Source organism: Rhinoderma darwinii, chromosome 1, assembly GCF_050947455.1.
Source record: "Rhinoderma darwinii isolate aRhiDar2 chromosome 1, aRhiDar2.hap1, whole genome shotgun sequence".
Classification (NCBI taxonomy): domain Eukaryota; kingdom Metazoa; phylum Chordata; class Amphibia; order Anura; family Rhinodermatidae; genus Rhinoderma; species Rhinoderma darwinii.
In genome coordinates this window covers 423,097,710-423,115,454 of record NC_134687.1, presented here as the reverse complement: position 1 = coordinate 423,115,454, position 17,745 = coordinate 423,097,710, and the positions used below count along the sequence as shown (strand labels likewise).

Sequence of the window (17,745 nt, the reverse complement as noted above, 5' to 3'; positions counted from 1 at the left end):
TATGGTCACTTTATTTTGGTCTTTTGGAGGGTGCTTCATTGGCACGTTTTTGTACTTTCTGTCTATTCGGGAGATGCACAGCGTACTGTCCTTTTTATCTGTTGATCTATGGATTCCTTATTTTATTTATGGTGTTTTTATTATGTAATTCAATAAAGATTTTTCTATTTTTGCATACTTTTTGTCTTTATAGCATCTGTTTCTTATAGGTTATATTTATCTGTAATGCTTTCTGGCTTCACACCCTAGGATCAGCCCATATAGATTACATATATTGATTACTTAATTACATGTCTGGGCTATCAGATCCATGCTGCATTTTTGGTTAGGTCAATATAACACATTAAAGGAACAGTGTCATCACAAATAATTTTTTTATATGTTAAAGATGTTAGTGCTTTAATAAAAACGTTTATTTTCATTTGTGTGTTTGTGTTTTACTGTTTCTTATTTTTACACTTTTTTCTTCCCTATGGGGGCTGCCATTTTTTGTTCCATTTCTGTGTGTGTCGATTAACGACACACACAGACATGGAGTACGGCAGCCACAGTCCCATAGGGACTGCGAACGGCTCCCGTCCCATTGACTGCCGTGTACGGCGTCTGTGTGGGAACTGCGCATGCGCCGCTCCCACACAGTCCTATTCGAAATTGGCGCCGTCCGGCGCCATTTTCCTGTGGACCGGAAGTCGCGGCCGGACAGTAATATTACTACTTCCGGTCGCGGCTTCCGGACTTGTGCACATGGAACAGCGGCAGCAAAGGGAGCGGACGGGCCGGAGGGAGCCGCGGCGGCAGGAGCAGGTAAGAGATTTCAATGTATGTTAGTGTTTGTGTGTGTTTACTACTGTATGTAAACCTACTACACTGTGGGTTACCTCAAAAAATGGCGACACACAGTGTAGGAGGTTAAACCTTTCAAACCCCTCGTTTATCCCGGCACTAGCCAGGATAAAGGAGGGGGGGATGCTGAGAGCTCACTAGAGCGAGGGCTTTTAACCCAATGTTGCAATGCTGCAATTTTGGGAACTAGCTCCATCTAGTGACCAAAAATGGGTAGTATTATAAATTAGAATTAATTTATAATATTTCCTGACTATTTCCTGACTCGTGAAAAAAATAAAAAAAATTTGAACCATGTTTAATCACCCACACACTAAATGTTTAATTTTTTTAAAAAAAACATGTTTTTCTGGCAACACATTCCCTTTAAGCTTTGAGATATAAGAAAAATATTAGTAAGAGAGGCATTCATATGACAATCATCACTTGGCCTAATTATAAATGTAGAAAACAAACCCGCCACAAATAGGACAGATTATAAACATAAATACAGCAAATGCCACAGAACATATTTAGGAACCTAGAAAAAGAAAGGCAGGTTAAACATAATAACGTGAAGCAGCCTGGCCTATGTATTGACACTAGCTAGGGACTTCAAAAACGACCGTGAGCCTAAACAGCCGAAAACAAGGCACCAGCAGTCTTCCTCAGCAATCATGGAGGTGGACCAGATGGACGGAGGGTCAGGCCTTTAAAGAGGCTCTGTCACCACATTATAAATGCCCTATCTTCTACATAATGTGATCGGCGCTGGAATGTAGATAACAGCAGTGGTTTTTATTTTGAAAAACGATCATTTTTGAGCAAGTTATGAGCAATTTTAGATTTAGTTTCTTAAAGACGAACTGGCCGTGTTTTTACTTTTGACCAACTGGGTGTTGTACAGAGGAGTGTATGACATTGACCAATCAGTGACTAATCAGTGTCCTGCACTTCTTAGTGTTCCAGCCCAGCATGATCCACAGCACAGTGTGATTGCGAAAAAATAAGCTTCTTTCACTGCACAGAGTTTTTTATGGCCATTTTTTGGAGCGGTTTTCAATAAAGTCTATGGAAAACGGCTCCAAAAACGTCCCAAGAAGTGACCTGCACTTCTTTTTCACGGCCGTTTTTTTACGCAGATGTTTTGAAAAACGGCCGCGTAAAAAAACGGCCCATCGGAAAACAGAACATCTTTTTTCCCATTGAAATCAATGAGCAGATGTTTGGAGGCGTTCTGCTGACAATTTTTCGGACGTTTTCCGTCCATTTACGGCCCGAAAATAAGCCGTGTGAACATACCCTAACAAGTGCAACTTAGATACTGCAACATAATTAAACATTTAGGCCTGAAGTACACGGATCCATGAAAGACGGACAGCACACAGATGTGCGATCCGTTGTTTTAGCGGACCAAATGAATAGAAAGGCTGAGAATGATCTGCGAAAAACAGACAAGAGTAGGACCTGATCTATTTTTCGCGGAACGGACGCACGGAACAGTTAAAATAACGGAAGTGTGTATTGCCCCATAGAAATGAATGTGTCAGTGTGCTATCTGCTAAAAAAAAAACGGATAGCACACATAAGGCCTCATCACACTTCAGTGAAATGCTTAACAAAAGCTGTATTACAATTCTTCTATTGTTCTATACTATAGCTGATATGGTTGGACAACGATTCAGAGCATGACAACAAAACATCTTGTATGACCACATAAGTGCCCATATGGCAACATGTCAAGACACCAATTGTGCCAATATTCGCTCCTTTCAACAGACTTTTATAGCCAGGTTTGAGAACATTAGAAAATGAAGGATCTTGACATAAGATAGGAATAGATTTTTCACATTGCAGTTTTGTACTCCTAATTGAACCTAGAAAACACTGCACATTGTTGTTTACTATTTTTTGCCATATTAGTAGGGGGTTTACCTCTGAAAAATGAATCTTATGTTTTATTTTTTTAATTAACATTAGTTTTTACCCGAACAATAGTTTTTGCGCACTGTGGGTAAACTCATTGTGCAAAACGGTTACGTGTATTCAGGGTTTCTATTGAAAAATCTTTTTGTGTGGAGCTTTTCTGTTCTTTTTGCGATGATCATTTCACCAACTGAAATACTTGTAAAAGTACTGCAGTTGAGATATTTTTCAAGATCTGGTATAGCCGCCACATCAGCCCCCGAAATATAAAAGAGTCTTCAATTAGGTGAAAATACTACACCACAGATGACAGAAAAGGATTTGTTTGACCAAAGACCAGATATGTTTTTTTCCCACTATGCCACATAAATGTTCGCTCTACTGATGAAGCTTTAGTCTCCATCGAAAAAAACTAGTAACCTGCACATAAAACTGATCTAAGTGTTTAGGGCGGAGTTCACACAGGCCAGATATGCTGCGTAAAAGCACGCAGCATATCCATACTGTGGGTCGCAGGAAATTCCGGGTGAAAAACCGCACCAAACTGTGGCACCATTTTTTGCCCGGAATGTCCGCTGCGGAAAACTGCGGCACTTCGCCGGCCTGCAATCCCAGGATGCAGAGGTCACATGGGATGAAGCATGATGTTTTATCCCATGTGACCACCGCTACAGCCTTTGATTGGCTGCAGCGGTCACATGGGATGAAACGTCATCCCAGGAGACCACACTGGAGGGAAGAACACAGACTTCTAGGAAAGTATACTTTTATTTTATTTCTGAGTTGCGTTTTTTGCGGCGGGATTGCTGCGAACCCACCACCAAAAAAGCAACAACTGCTATTTATTGTGGATTTTACCTCCCCATTGAATTCAATGGGGAATTCCCGCAACATATAAGCAGCGTTTACGCAAATACAATTGACATGTGCGGAATAAAATTCGGACTGTCAATTTCTAAACGTTTTTTCCGCTCAGTATTTACGCAGCTTGTGGAGATTTGTTCACATCTCATCCACTTCACTGCTACTGTATTATGCTGCGGATTTTCTGCAACTAATTCCGTTGTGGAAAATCTGTAGTATTTACGCTACGTGAACTCGGCCTTAGTAGGTAAAAAGCGGCAGAACACAAGAACAATTTTAGTGTAGGGGCATATGAACTATAGGTGTTTAAAAACCACTGAGATAGACTGAGCAGTATGACTGTATATTGTGACGTGATGTCTGCAGTAACCCATGTATAGGTATTGCACTTTAGTTGGTTGTAGGGCAGATAGAACACATTTAGTGCATGGTATTTATCCTGGAATAGACTTGAAGTGTTGTAACAGACTGCCTACCCAAGCGGACAGATGCCCCTGAAGTAAGCCGATATAAACTACTATGGGGCAAAATGGCAGCAGAAACCTGGTTTATAGTTTTTGAGAAATGAGTGAAAAATGTCAGTGACCATATTTTTAACAGCTTTCTACCTATTACTCTGCGTTTCAAATAGAAGTTATCCTAAATCACATAACAATCACACATAAGTGACAGAACCCTGAGGGGGGGGCAGCATAAAGTTGCTGACAGGTTCCCTTTAAATACCTTTTCCACCTATGAAACAAACAGGCATAATGGTAAATAGTACCTTAGGGGCAAGAGTGCATATAAGAGGATGCCTCTGTAAAGATCTCCTGGAAAAATGTCCTCTCTAAATACTCACCATTCCCACAGTACTCTTCACTCCCGGGTGCTGCTGCAGGCAACGTGGATTTAGGTTAAAATACATATAAGGGTAATGAATGGGATACTATTCCATACCTTCCACACGAGCCTTTAGAGAATCCAAGTCCTGTGGAGTCATATGTGAAAAACGGCAGGAAGGACCAAAGTCGCACTGACCTGAAAAAAAAAACAAGAGGATGAGCATATCCTTTAATAAATAATACATGCGTAAAATGACAATGGGATGCAACATATGCAAGTTAGGCCCCCTGCACACGGCCGTGCCCGGCCGTGGGCAGTCACCCGCATCTGCAGTCCGTGCTCCTATTATAAAGTATGGGAGCACGGTCCGTAAAAATAAAAAAACAGGACTATTTTTTGTGGGTTATTTCTACGGCCCGGACACCTTCCTGTAAATACACGGGAAGGTGTCCGGGGGCAATAGAAATGAATGAGTCCGTACTTTGATCTGCAATTACGGTCCGTAATTGCGGATCAAAATTACAACTGTGTGCATGGGGCCTACGACCTGTAAGATACAGAGCTTAGAGTTAGTATATCCCAATGTTCAGGATAAAAACATTGTAACGTTTTAGTTGATCAAGTTTATATGTTCACCTTCAACAAAACTGCCCCTGTAACCCTCACAGGAATTGTACTTTTGCGGCTATAACAAGCCCTTGTCTCAGTCACTGATTTTCCTAAGTAGAATTCCAGAGAGGAACCAATCAGATTCCAGTTTTCATTTTCTTAGTCTTTTAGAAAATGAAAGAAGCTTGAGGAGAAGTTGCTAGGGACAACTACTCCACTTTTCCCTTGACTTAGTTACTTAGAATGTAAACCACCACCCCCCCCCCCCCCCCCCACTGTGTGTTCAGAGATATAGGAGGCAGCAGGCTTACAAAACTTGATTTTCCATAAAGTCCAAACCCTGTTCTTTACTAAACAGAAATATATTGTTATGCCTAAAAAATCTAAGAAGTCATTACAGCCACCTATCAAGTTCAGGCCCTGTTCACACAGAGTTTTTTTGTAGGAAGATTTTTGGTTGATTATGACCTGCCTGCACGCCATTTGCCGCATTTTTCGGCCGCGGCCATTGAGCGTCGCAGGAAATAAACGCTTTCTCTGCCTTCCATTGATGTCAATGGAAGGTCAGAGACGGAAACGCCCAGAGATAGGGCAGGTCGCTTCTTTTTCCCCGCGAGCGATTTTTTCCATTCGCTGGAAAAAATACGCCTCCTATTGAAATCAATGGGAGGCGATATTGGACTTATTTTTGCAGCGGTTTCCGCGTCAAATAAAACTGTGTGAACAGGGCCTAAGAAAGAGGTCAGGATTTCGTGAGATAACTGATACTAGTTCTAGGAAAGCAGTTCCCTTTAAAAGAACCACATACATATCCACAGGTCTACTTAGCAAATAAAAACGCTAATAAGCAACAGAAGTCATTTTCTATTTATTTATTATTTCTGTTGCTCATATAGCGCCAACATATTCCGTAGCACTGTACATAAGTTGTCCTTACTGATTGTTCCCATTGGGGCTCACAATCTATCACATACAATCACATACAAACCCCATGCAGATGATGTCCTTGGTTGTACCCAGGACCCCAGTGCTGCAAGAAAGCAGTTTCATAGGACAATAACCACCTGTCTGAAGGAAGCGTCTGCATAGTTTCTTGGATTCCTCTTCTCCAAGTATCTCTGAAGCATCTAATATATACAGAAAGAGCAAATACAAAAGGTAAATTGACACAATAGATACAATTATCAGAAATAATCTGCAAAATGAGGGGGAAACTAAAGGCAGTATATATTGGATAATCTACCCCTCCACCCTACTGGAGATCTGCAGCCGCTGAAAATAAGCTGTGTGAACATACCCTTAGGCTACGTCCAGACAGCAGAAGAAATCTGCCGTGTATTTCAAAGCAAAGTCTGAATGTGTTAATGCGGATTTAGCCACGGGTTCACTGCGGATTTCACCCTATACATTATAAAATGGTGAAATCAGCGGTAAAGATCTGCGCAGCATGCTCATATCTCAGTGCAGGTTTTTTATGCTGCGTGTGGATGGGGCTTTGAAAACCCCATCCACATGTATTGTACAGTACATCGGCACGGATTTGTGGTGTGGACCACCCCACGTCTGAACAGCGTCTTACAGTGAATTACTGTATTATACATGTGAATGAAAACATTGACGCGTCTGTAAATATTTGTATAAACATCACATTATGACGTCAGAACCGGATGACGTTACAGAGATAAGTGGTAATACATAGGTGCTGCTTATCTCTTCTCGAAGAAGCCGTCTGTCACAGATCGCTTACAGGACTTTCCTTCTCCCATGTAGTGCCAACTTTCTTTTTAAAAATGAGGTTCTTCAGCAGCATCGTAATACACAGCTCTGCTGCTGCTGAAAAGGATGAGATCCTATATATCTGTCAGACGTGGATGGGAATCTCCCCATAACAACATATTTTCATGAGCATTTCGGAGCATAAAACAGCTTCCTATTGATTTCAATGGGAAACATGGGGTGTTGTTCACACAAGGCGTATTTTTACGATGCTGAAATTACATGTCACTCCTTAAAGCGTTTTACAAAGCGGATTTTTCTTGTTTCCCGTTGACACTTTAATAATGCTTTTAAAAATCAGTTTCAAAAACATTTGGATTCAGAGGCGATTTTCTCTTGAAATCAGCCTCATATTTTTCAGCCTGAACAAATCCTGTGTGAACATAGCCATAGTCTTCAAAAATGTAATCTGTAGCAGCGGAGGAGTGTATCAGAAGCAATAATGTGACCACTTACTATAAATTATATTATAAAGAGTTTTATGTGCTGTATAAATACACTCACCCAGCTCCCTCCTGCTTTCATAGGGTCATGGAACTCCTTGGTGACTTTCAACCTCCTAATGACCACTGATGCGGCAGCCCTCAAACGACTTAGGCCTTATTCACACGAGTGCGTTCGGTACGTGATATACGGACCGTATGTCTGCAGTATTTCCCGGGCCAAACACAGTTCAAAGAGCCGGGCTCCTAGAGTCATAGTTATGTATGACGCTAGGTGCCCCTGCGGAAATACCGTCCCGTACTGAAAACATGTTCGGAAATGTGTCCGACATGCGGTCTGTATATCACGGACCGAACACAGCCGTGTGAATAAGGCCTTATAGTCTAAGTGCCGCACGGGAGTCCTGTGTGACATGGAGTGGGTGGTCGGCAGTCTTACGACACCCGAGCTCCTGCTCTAATGGCCATTTAACCCCTTAGATGCTGCAGTCAATAGCAACCCCGTCATCTAAGGGCCCTTTTATCGGGCAAACGAGTGTTCAGAGAAAGCCTGTTCCTGTTCCCGATCACTGTATCGTCTTAAATGCCGAAAATATTATCGTTGTGTAAACAGGGAGACATGCTGCCGACATGATAAAAATGTATGGGGACGAGCGATAGTAGTGACGAACGATCATCCCCAAACATTAATGATCATAGCTCCTTGTGAAAGGAGCAAACGAGCGCCGACTAACGAGCTGTCTCATTGATCGGTGCTTGTTTACACTGCCCACGTCAGGCCATGTAAGACAACCTTAACTCCTTAACGCCGAAGGACGGATATATCCGTCCTCAGCAGCTGCTAGTTCGCGCAGGAGGACGGATATATCCGTCCTGTGATGGCGCGGGTACTGAGACTGTACCCACGCGATCAGCGGCAGGAGCACGGCTGTTATACACAGCCTGGCTCCTGCTGCAACTGCCGGAATCGAAGCGCGCTCCAATTCCGGCAGTTTAACCCATTAAATGCCTCTGTCAATAGTGACAGCGGCATCTAATGTGTTTGACAGAGGGAGGGAGCTCCCTCTGTCACCCGATCGGCGCCCCCGCAAACAAATCGCGGGTCGCCGTCGGGTTTCCATGACAGCCGGGGGTCTAACAAAGACCCCCAGGTCTGTCTTCAGCATCTGCCTGTTTTACACTGACAGGCAATAATGCTTTGGTATACTAAGTATACTAAAGCATTATATATGCGATCGGCACATCGCATAGTGAAGTCCCCTGGTGGGACTTAAAAAATAAATGTCAATCAGTTAAATAAAGTTTGTGGAAAAATAAAAAAAAATTACAGTCAAAATCAAATAAAACTACTTTTTTTGCCCAAAAAGTGGTTTTATTCCGTAAAAGTGTCAAAACAAATAACACATTCAGATATATGGTATCTCCGCGATCGTAACAACTTGACCAATAAAATGAACACATTAATTAAACTGCCGGATGAACGGCGTCCAAAAAAACCGCAAAAAACAACGGCAAAATTCTCTCTTTTCTCCCATTCCCCCCATAAAAAATAAAATAAAAGTTAATCTATAAGTCCTCTATGTACCCCAAAATAGTACTAATGAAAACTACACATTGGCCCGCAAAAATCAAGCCCACATACGACCACAGACGGAAAAATAAAAACGTTACGGCTCTTGTAATGCGGCGATGCAAAAACAAGTAATTTTTTTCTAAAAGGGTTTTTATTGTGCAAACGTAGGAAAACATATAAAACCTCTACATATTTGGTATCCCCGTAATCGTGCCGACCCATAGAATAAAGTGAACATGTTATTTACGCTGCATAGTAAACGGCGTAAATTTATAACGTGAAAATTAATGCTGGAATAGCGGCTTATTTTCAATTCCCTCCTAAAATAAAGTTAATAAAAGTTAATCGATATGTTATAAGCATCTAAAAATGGTACAATTACAAAATACAACTCGTCCCGCAAAATACAAGCCCTTATACGGCGATGTCGACTGAATAAAAAAAAAGTTACGACTCTTGGAATGCGACCCTGAAAAAACAAAAAATAATCCTTGGTCATTAACGCGCAAAATGGCCCGGTCATTAAGGGGTTAAGTCGATTTAGAGGGAAGGTCCCCCGATCTGCCAGCTTTGTATTCATATTAGGCCATGCCAGAGTCTAATAGGATGCCTGTCAGTTTTACCCTGACTTGCATAATACACAGCACTACATTAAGAAAACAAAAAGTTTTCTATTGTGCATAAGCAGTGCAGTGTATTCTGTAAGTGATCTCATCTTCAAGTCCCTAAAAGTTCAAAAATGTGTTATAAAAAATAAAAAACAATTTTTTAATTTTTTCCAAATCCTTTTTTCTTATGGAAATAAAAAAAATAAAAAAAACTACACATAATTGGTATTGCTACATCCGTGACAACCCCAACTATAAAATGACTACATTATTTATATCATAACACAGTAAAAAAAAAAAAACAATGCCAGAATTGCTGGTTTTTGTTTATCCTGCCTTCCAGAAAACAGAATAAAAAGCGATCAACACAAAAACAAAGACAATTTTTATCGTGCAAAACTAGTAAAAAATAAAAAAGAACTATACAAGTTTGGTATTGTTGTAATGAGATCAACCCAGAGAATAAAGTTATCATGTTCGTTACCCTGCATGGTGAACGCCGTAAAAACAAAACCCCCAAAAAAAATGTTAGAATTCCTGTTTTTTCCCATCCCTATTTTTAAAAAAAATGAAAAGTAATATGATAAATTATATGTAACCCACAATGGTTTCACTTAAAAAAAAAAAAAACACAACTCGTCCCACAAAAAACAAGCCCTTATACGGCTATGTCGACGGAATAAAAAAAGAAGTTACGACTCTTGGAATGCGACCGTGAAAAAAACAAAAAATAATCCTTGGTCATTAACGCGCAAAACGGCCTGGTCATTAAGGGGTTAAGACCCAGAATGTATCCAGGGGGAAATCGGTTAACCCCTTCCCGACATTTGACGTATCCATACGCCAAAGTCGGGTAGGGGAAGTATGCAGCGGGCTCACGCAGTGAGCTCGCTCCATACGATGCCGGTGACGGCTGTATGTTACAGCCGACACTTCAGAGTAACTAGCGGCATCGCGCTCGAGCGTGATCCCGCTAGTTTAACTCGTTAAATGCCGCGGTCAATACTGACCGCAGCATTTAAATCGTCAGAAAGAGGGGGGGTGACCCCCTCTAACAGCTTATCGCGCCCCCCGCAACGCAATCGCGGGGGGGGGGGGTGATGTTTGCTATGGCTGCCTGGGGGCTTAATTAACGCCCCCTGGTCCGCCATCTTTGTACACCTATTAAGCCTTGCCTCCGGCAGGGCTTAATAGAAGCCTGTCAGAATCACGATATACTGGCATAATTTAGTATTGCAGTATATCATGCAACGATCGCTGGTTGAAGTCTCCTAGGGGGACTAATAAAAAAAAGTTAAAATTTGTTAAAGTTTTTTTGGGTGTAAAAAAATAATATAAAAAAATTAAAAGTTCAGAAAACCCCCCTTTTCCCCCTAGAGCATAGTAAACAAAAAAAATTAATAAACATAATTGGTATCGCCGCGTCCGTAAAAGTCTGACCTATCACAATATATCATTATTTAACCTGCACGGTGAACGCTGTAAAAAAAAAAAACAATTGTAAACGCCAGAATGTCTATTTTTTGGTCACCTCATCTCCCACAAAAAATGAAATAAAAAGTGATCAAACCGTTGCATGTTCCCCAAAATTGTATTATTAAAAACTACAGCTTATGCCGCAAAGAATAAACCCTCATACCACTTAATCGACGGAAAAATAAAAAAGTTATGGCTCAGAATTTGGCAACACAAAATAAATTCTTTTTTACACTTAGGTTGTTACTTGTAAAAGTAGTAAAATATAGAAAAACTATATATATTTGGCATCGCCGTAATCGTATTGACCCACAGAATAAAGTTAACATGTCGTTTTAATTGCGCGGTGAATTTCGTAAAAACGGCGCGCAAAAAACCATGGAGGAATCGCTGTTTTTTTCATTTTCTACCCCACAAATATTTTTTTTCCCATTTCCTAATACATTATATGGCAAAATAAATGGTGCTACGAAAAACTACAACTCGTACCGCAAAAATCAAGCCCTCATAGGACCATATTGACGGAAAAATAAAAAAGTGATGGCTTTTGGAAGGTGGGGAGGAAAAAACGAAAATGAAAATGTGAAAGTTGTTTACGACGGGAAGGGGTTAATATGCGTATGTGGAACAATGTGCCTCCTACTATAGATTATATCATATAGCGGACTTTGTCTATTTTTTTTTTAAATATTAGAGCAGTAGTTGTGGTATAGTAAACATTGATCATAAGGCCACGTACACACACACAGTTTTGGTGCAGTTTTTTTTAGCGACACAAAAGAATTGTTATGAATCAGCCTTTCATTTATAACTTCCCTACCTTTTGAATCCACTTCTGGCTTTGTCTAAAAATAAAAAATGTAAAAAGAACCGCCACAAAAACTGCACCAAAAAAAAAAATATTGCAAAACTGCGTTTGTGCTCGTGACCGAACAGGCACCGGCTGACGATGCCGAGAGTGGGTCTTACCTCTGAACAGGTCATACCAGGCCTTTTTGCTCCTCTGGTGCTGTACGCCATTGAGGTGTTTCTTGCGGTTGTGCAGATTGTCCTGGAAGGACCGGTCACAATAGTCGCAAAAGTACCGCCGGCCCATTCCAAGAAAGTCGTCTTATCCCCCCGGGAGTCGTCTACCCGGTCTTCACACTATGGAAACCACTTTCACCTACCAGCAAAAATGTACGTAATCACATCTACGCCCTGCAGATAGGGGGCGCTGCGCTTCCGTCACGCTATTTTAGATCTCGTTTTAGTTACAGGTTTTCAAGTTTGTTCTAAGGAAGGTAAAAACGATTGTCTACATCATAGCGTCGTAGAGGGAGTGCATTCAGTACTGAAATAGTTAACGCAAATTCGGCGTTCTGTCATGTGACAGGAAATTGTCCACTTTTGAGCACGTCACTCGAGGAGGCGCTTCCTGCTAGTGGCCGACTGTCATCATGTCTCTGCTGAGCGCCGCGTACCGCTCTGTATTCCGCCGCACCTCCACCTTCACTTTCGGCATCGTGCTCGGGGTGGTGCTGTTTGAGCGAGCATTTGACCAAGGAGCCGACGCTTTGTTCGAGCACCTAAACCGGGGGGTAAGGACATAGGGGTGACTGACTGGAGGATGGTTCAAGGGCACGGTGGGGTCAGCTGCACCCGCGTTACCGGGAAGCGTTTAACTGGGACTGCAGTGGAGGACAGCACTTAGTGGTAATGTAACCAACCAATGAGAGGTCGAGGACAAATAAGCGCGCAATGGAAGGACAAGGACGTGTTCTCCTTTGTGTAGTTTAGTCTGCTGAATGGGAAGAAAGCTCACAAGATTGGTGTGAAAAGACGTTCATGGCCTATCCACAAGATATTAATTTGTCACATGTTTTGGCTTTTACACTGGGAAAGTCCTAGGTGTGTGCTGAAGATAAACTCCCAATGTATAGCACACGGTTACATATGTCGCCCATAGGCTTCCATGTTAGAAAACGGTACCGCGCAGAATGTTTCTTTGTGGAATGACTGTGGGGGGGGGCTGGGCCATTGACCTGAATCAAAATCACGATTAACCCCTTCCTGCTGCGGCCACTTTTGACCTTCCTGACAGAGCCTCCTTTTTCAAATCCGACGTTATGTAGTAATAACTCCAGAATGCTTTCACCTATCCAAGCGATTCTGAGCTTTTCTCGTCACACATTAGACTTTGTGATACTGGCAAAATTTGGTCGAAATGCAGAAAGTTTAATTTTTTTAAGTTTTAAATGTATCTGCTTGTAAGACTGACAGTAAGGCCTCATGCACACGACCGTAGTAGGGCCGTGATTTGTGGCTCGGACGGCCGTGTGCATTCATTTCAACGAGCCTGGACCGCAAAATGCGGCTGTAATAAGACATGTCCTATCTTTTTGCGGTCCAGGCTCCCGGGCGATTCATGGGCCCATTGAAATGAATGGGGCCGCAGTGAAACCAGAGTAGGGTTGTCACGATACCAGAATTTGGTCTTCAATACCGATACTTTGTGTAGTATTGAGATACTCGATACCAAAATGATACTTTGCCAACAATAATAAACAAACTCTTCCATTATCTGATGTGAGGCACGAGGTGTGATGAATTTTGAACCTCCATGTGCCTCACATTAATAGTAATTATCCCCATCATGTTCCTCAGTCATAATGGACAACATTGGGTTAATGTGTGAGGTACATGATGGGGTTAATTGCTATTAATGTGAGGCACATGGAGGTTCAAAATTCATCATCGCACCTCGTGCCTCACATGTGAAAAGAAAGCAGTTTTTTATTAACCGCGTAAACATGAATGACACTATAAATATGTTTATTTTACGGTCGTGACGATACCGAATATGTGTATATTTTAAGTATTGAGACTGTTTGGTTTTTTTTGCATTACCTATTTTTTTATTTTTTTTACTTTAATGTACTGGCATATCTATATGCTAGTACATTAGCCTGTGTACTGATGGTACACAGGCAGTTGTTAGGACAGACCTAAGTATGCCCTAACAGGAGATATGGTAGGACAGCCCTGGGACCCTTCAATGGACCCTTCAACTCACTGCATGTCCTATACTTGAGCGTTTTTTTGAGCATCACGCACCCATTGAAGTCAATGGGTGTGTGAAAATCACGGACGCACATCTGTGTGCTGTGCGTGATTCGTGCAACAGTTGATCAAAAAATGATGAGAAAAAGAAAACCACCTCCTTCGTTTCATTTTGCATACGTCAAAACCACTTGACATAAGGATGCCATACGCGCAAAAATAACGCAGACATGCACCAAACACTGGACACACGGAACTGCAACGCGCGCAAAACACAGCAATTTTTATGCGCGCAAAACGCACACGTTCGTGTAAATAAGGCCTTACTCAGCGGGTCAGTACAATTCTGCCGATGCCAAATAGCGCGTTTTTTTTATGTTTTACAACTTTACAATTTTATTGTGCACGAAGAATGTATTTTTTTTTCTGTCACAATGTTGTAAGAAGCATAACTTTAAATTCTTTCGTTGACAGCTGTATCAGGGCTTGTTTTTTGCGGGACGAGTTGTAGCTTTTATAGGTACCATTTTTGGATACATGCAACTTCTTGATCACTTTTTATTGCAATTTTTGGAATGCAAAGTGACCAAAAAACAGCAATTCTGGCCTTGTTTTGTAGGGTTTTTTCTTTACAGCATTCACCGCGTGGGATTTTTTACTCTTCCTGTTGCAATAGTAGCAGTCTGCAGCCCTGCGATTGGCTACAAACCACTAAGATGCAGCGATCGCTTAATCTGAGGGGTTAATGGCAAGGATCGGAGCTAGCTCCGGTCCCTGCCATTAAAGCAGGGTGTCGGCTGTAACATACAGCTGACACCCTGCCGCAGATGACGCAGGCTCAGCTTCTGGTGCACACAGACTGGTGGTTCCGTAGAGAGCGCTCTCTGTCTGTGTGTTCTTGTGGTATGGGACACCGCGCAAGCCGCCCTGACACTGTCCAATCAGCTACGGACAGTGTCAGAGTGAAGACCTCATGCCCACTTGCCATTTAGTTAGAAACGCCCCATTGACAGTTCAGGGGCTTATTTACATATTGGGGTGCCAAATATAACGGCACCGATATGTAAATAACGGAGGGAGTTTGAAAAATAATTTAAGTGAGACCGTGTTTGTGAAACCCCGTCCATTACATGCTGCACTCAGCTGCACATGTATGGGCAGGTGAAAGGTTCTCTTTAAAGGGAACCTGTCAGCAGTTCTAAAACCTTCAAAACTACTGACGGGTTCCCTTTTAAAGTTATAAAAAAAAAAGAGGTACGCTTTAATATACCAACCATGTTCTGTACCAATTCATCTTGAATTTTTTTCTTGCTCTATTCCAGAAAATGTGGAAACATATCAAGCACCAGTATGAACAAAATGAAGAGTAGAAGGGAGTTCAAGAGGCCCAGAACACCCTCCCGATTCTTATGACAGATTCTTCCTAGAGGTCTACAACCTGGCTGACAGGGATTAGTTTGTAAAATGCACGGGACAAGCCTCACCTGCTTTCTTTGACTGAATGGATACACCTTATTAATAAAATCACGATGTAATGCCATCTGTGACTTGCTGCTATGGATTAATAGAAGAATCAGTCCGTGTAAAACCAATTACTAATTGTGTATCCTGTTATTCTCAACCATGTGTTGTAATAAAGCATTCTATTTAATCCCATGCACATGCATTAATGTTTCTTTAATTGTTGGTGCAGAAATTGTTATAAGGCTGGCTTCCCACGGGTAGGATATACTGTGTAAAAGTACGCAGCGCATCTGACCTGCAAAGAATTCCGCCCGAATAAACGCACCAAATTGTGGTGCAGTTTTTTTTTAGCGGAATCTTCACTGCTGAAACCAGTGCTTGAGGGAAAAAAAGCGAATACTCCCATCCGTCGTGCAGCCCGGCCTCCTGGGATGACGCTACAGCCTGTGATTAGCTGCAGCACAGGAGGCCGGGCTGCACTCAGAACAGAGAAATGCATCGCCATGATAATGGCCGGGGGGTGGGTATTAAACTTTACTTTGGTTTGAAATTAATAAAAAAAAAAAAACAGCTCCACCCCCCCCCCCCCCCTCTTATTTGTGGTGGAATTTCAGTGTTTCCGGTGCAAAGATTGCAACACTGAGGGTATGTTAGCACGTCTTAACAAATTAAGTCTGAAATTCAGGAGCTGATTTCAGGCGAAAACAGCTCCTGAATTTCAGATGTTTTTGCAAGTACTCATGTTTTTCGCGGCGTCCATTACGGATGTAATTGGAGCTGTTTTTCAATGGAGTCAATGAAAAACTGCTCCAAAAATGTCCCAAGAAGTGACAGGCACTTCTTTGACGCGGGCGTCTTTTTACGTGCTGTCTTTTGATTGAACATTATCTGTCTCCTTCTCCCCTAACAGACTTCATAGAGGACATGCTGATCTATGCTTACCTGATGCAACATTTTTGTTCTTTGATCATTATTTCTTGCATTACATGTCAGCTCTAGGGGTTTAGGTGAGCGAGTGGGGGTTTATTATACTTGTTACCGCTTATCATGGTGGTTCTCTTTCTCTCCCCCCTCCAATTGATTTCTATATGGCATTCTTGGTGCCGATTTTAAATGTTTTTAACCTCTGTTTTGCTTATTGAGTCTCAATTAATTAAATACATTTTGGATATTCATATGGTTATTACATGATATTCTTTCATTGCCTTATACATACCCCTTCTCTTGTTCAGCTTCTGTGGTTTACAGGGTATGTGGCAATATATATGCTGTGCCTGCCTTCGACTCTTTTGCGTAAAATTACACCTTGTCTGACTAGAACATTGTTAAACCCATTGCAAGCAATGGGCAGATGTTTGCAGGAGTAATGGAGCCGTCTTTTTAGGCGTAATTCGAGGCGTAAAACGCCCGAATTATGTCTGAAAATAGGTTGTGTGAATATACCCTTAATATCAAAATGTGGCTCTAGTTCTGTTCATCAATCTGAATGTTTGCTCTACACCAGGGGTAGGCAACCTTATTTGTATGGCGTGTAGATAAAAAAACAAAGATGAAGTACTCCGTGTAGCATGCAAACATGACTTTTTATTTGCAAGGATGATTCATCTATGGCGCATACAAATCTGCTGAACACCACCTCTGGGGGGGGTGCGTGTAGGAGTGACCGGCTAGTGAACACCAGCTTAACCCCTTCACGACCAGCCCACGTAGATTAACGGGCTGCCGTGCTGGGCTTTTCTCCTGCAGCCCGTTAATTCACGTGGTGTCAGAACAGAGTGTACAGCGCTCTCCGTGCTCTGAATCTCTCAGCACACGCTGCTACTAGCAGCCTTAGTGCTGAGAGAAGACATCAGGACCGGATTGGTGTCGGTCCTGATGATGTGATCACCATGATAAAGCTATCATGGTGTTCACAGCAAAGTTTGTTGCAGCAACAAACTTTCGTGCTGTTTGTTACACTGTTTCTCCTCCCTCCCTGTCAGATCGTTCTGAGACAGTGGGGGAGAAGAAGCTGTGCCGAGCAGCTGCTGTGTGTCTCATATAAAGACACACCGACTGTGAAAAACACACACAAATAACACCTCCACATAGTTTAGTGTAGGCAGCTAGTTATAGTTTAGGTAGATAGTACTCAGACCAGGACAATTAATTAGTTAATTAATAATCAATTAGGGCTTATAATGTGTGTGTGTGTGTGTGTGTGTGTGTGTGTGTGTGTGTGTGTGTGTGTGTATATATATATATATATATATATATATACACACAGTATATAAATATATATAATTTTATAGATGTAAATATATACAGATAGATATAT

General features: G+C 41.8%; 2 protein-coding genes across 2 annotated transcripts in view; one reads left to right on the top strand and one right to left on the bottom strand.

The window, feature by feature from the left end:
• ZMAT5 (zinc finger matrin-type 5) overlaps positions 1-12,316 on the bottom strand; it is a 38,966-nt gene extending 26,650 nt beyond the window's left edge. The window contains exons 1-3 of the mRNA XM_075829784.1: positions 11,892-12,316; positions 6,111-6,173; positions 4,552-4,632 (exon numbers count right to left, since the gene is read on the bottom strand). Coding sequence (XP_075685899.1) covers positions 4,552-4,632; positions 6,111-6,173; positions 11,892-12,018 — 271 coding nt within the window. The 5' untranslated portion in view covers positions 12,019-12,316. The remainder of the gene's footprint in view (positions 1-4,551; positions 4,633-6,110; positions 6,174-11,891) is intronic.
• Positions 12,301-15,620, top strand: UQCR10 (ubiquinol-cytochrome c reductase, complex III subunit X). The gene is made up of 2 exons (XM_075829795.1): positions 12,301-12,502; positions 15,287-15,620. Exons 1-2 carry the CDS (start codon positions 12,362-12,364, stop codon positions 15,332-15,334), a joined length of 189 nt encoding a protein of 62 aa, XP_075685910.1. The 5' UTR covers positions 12,301-12,361; the 3' UTR covers positions 15,335-15,620.
• The last annotated feature ends 2,125 nt before the right edge of the window (positions 15,621-17,745 follow it).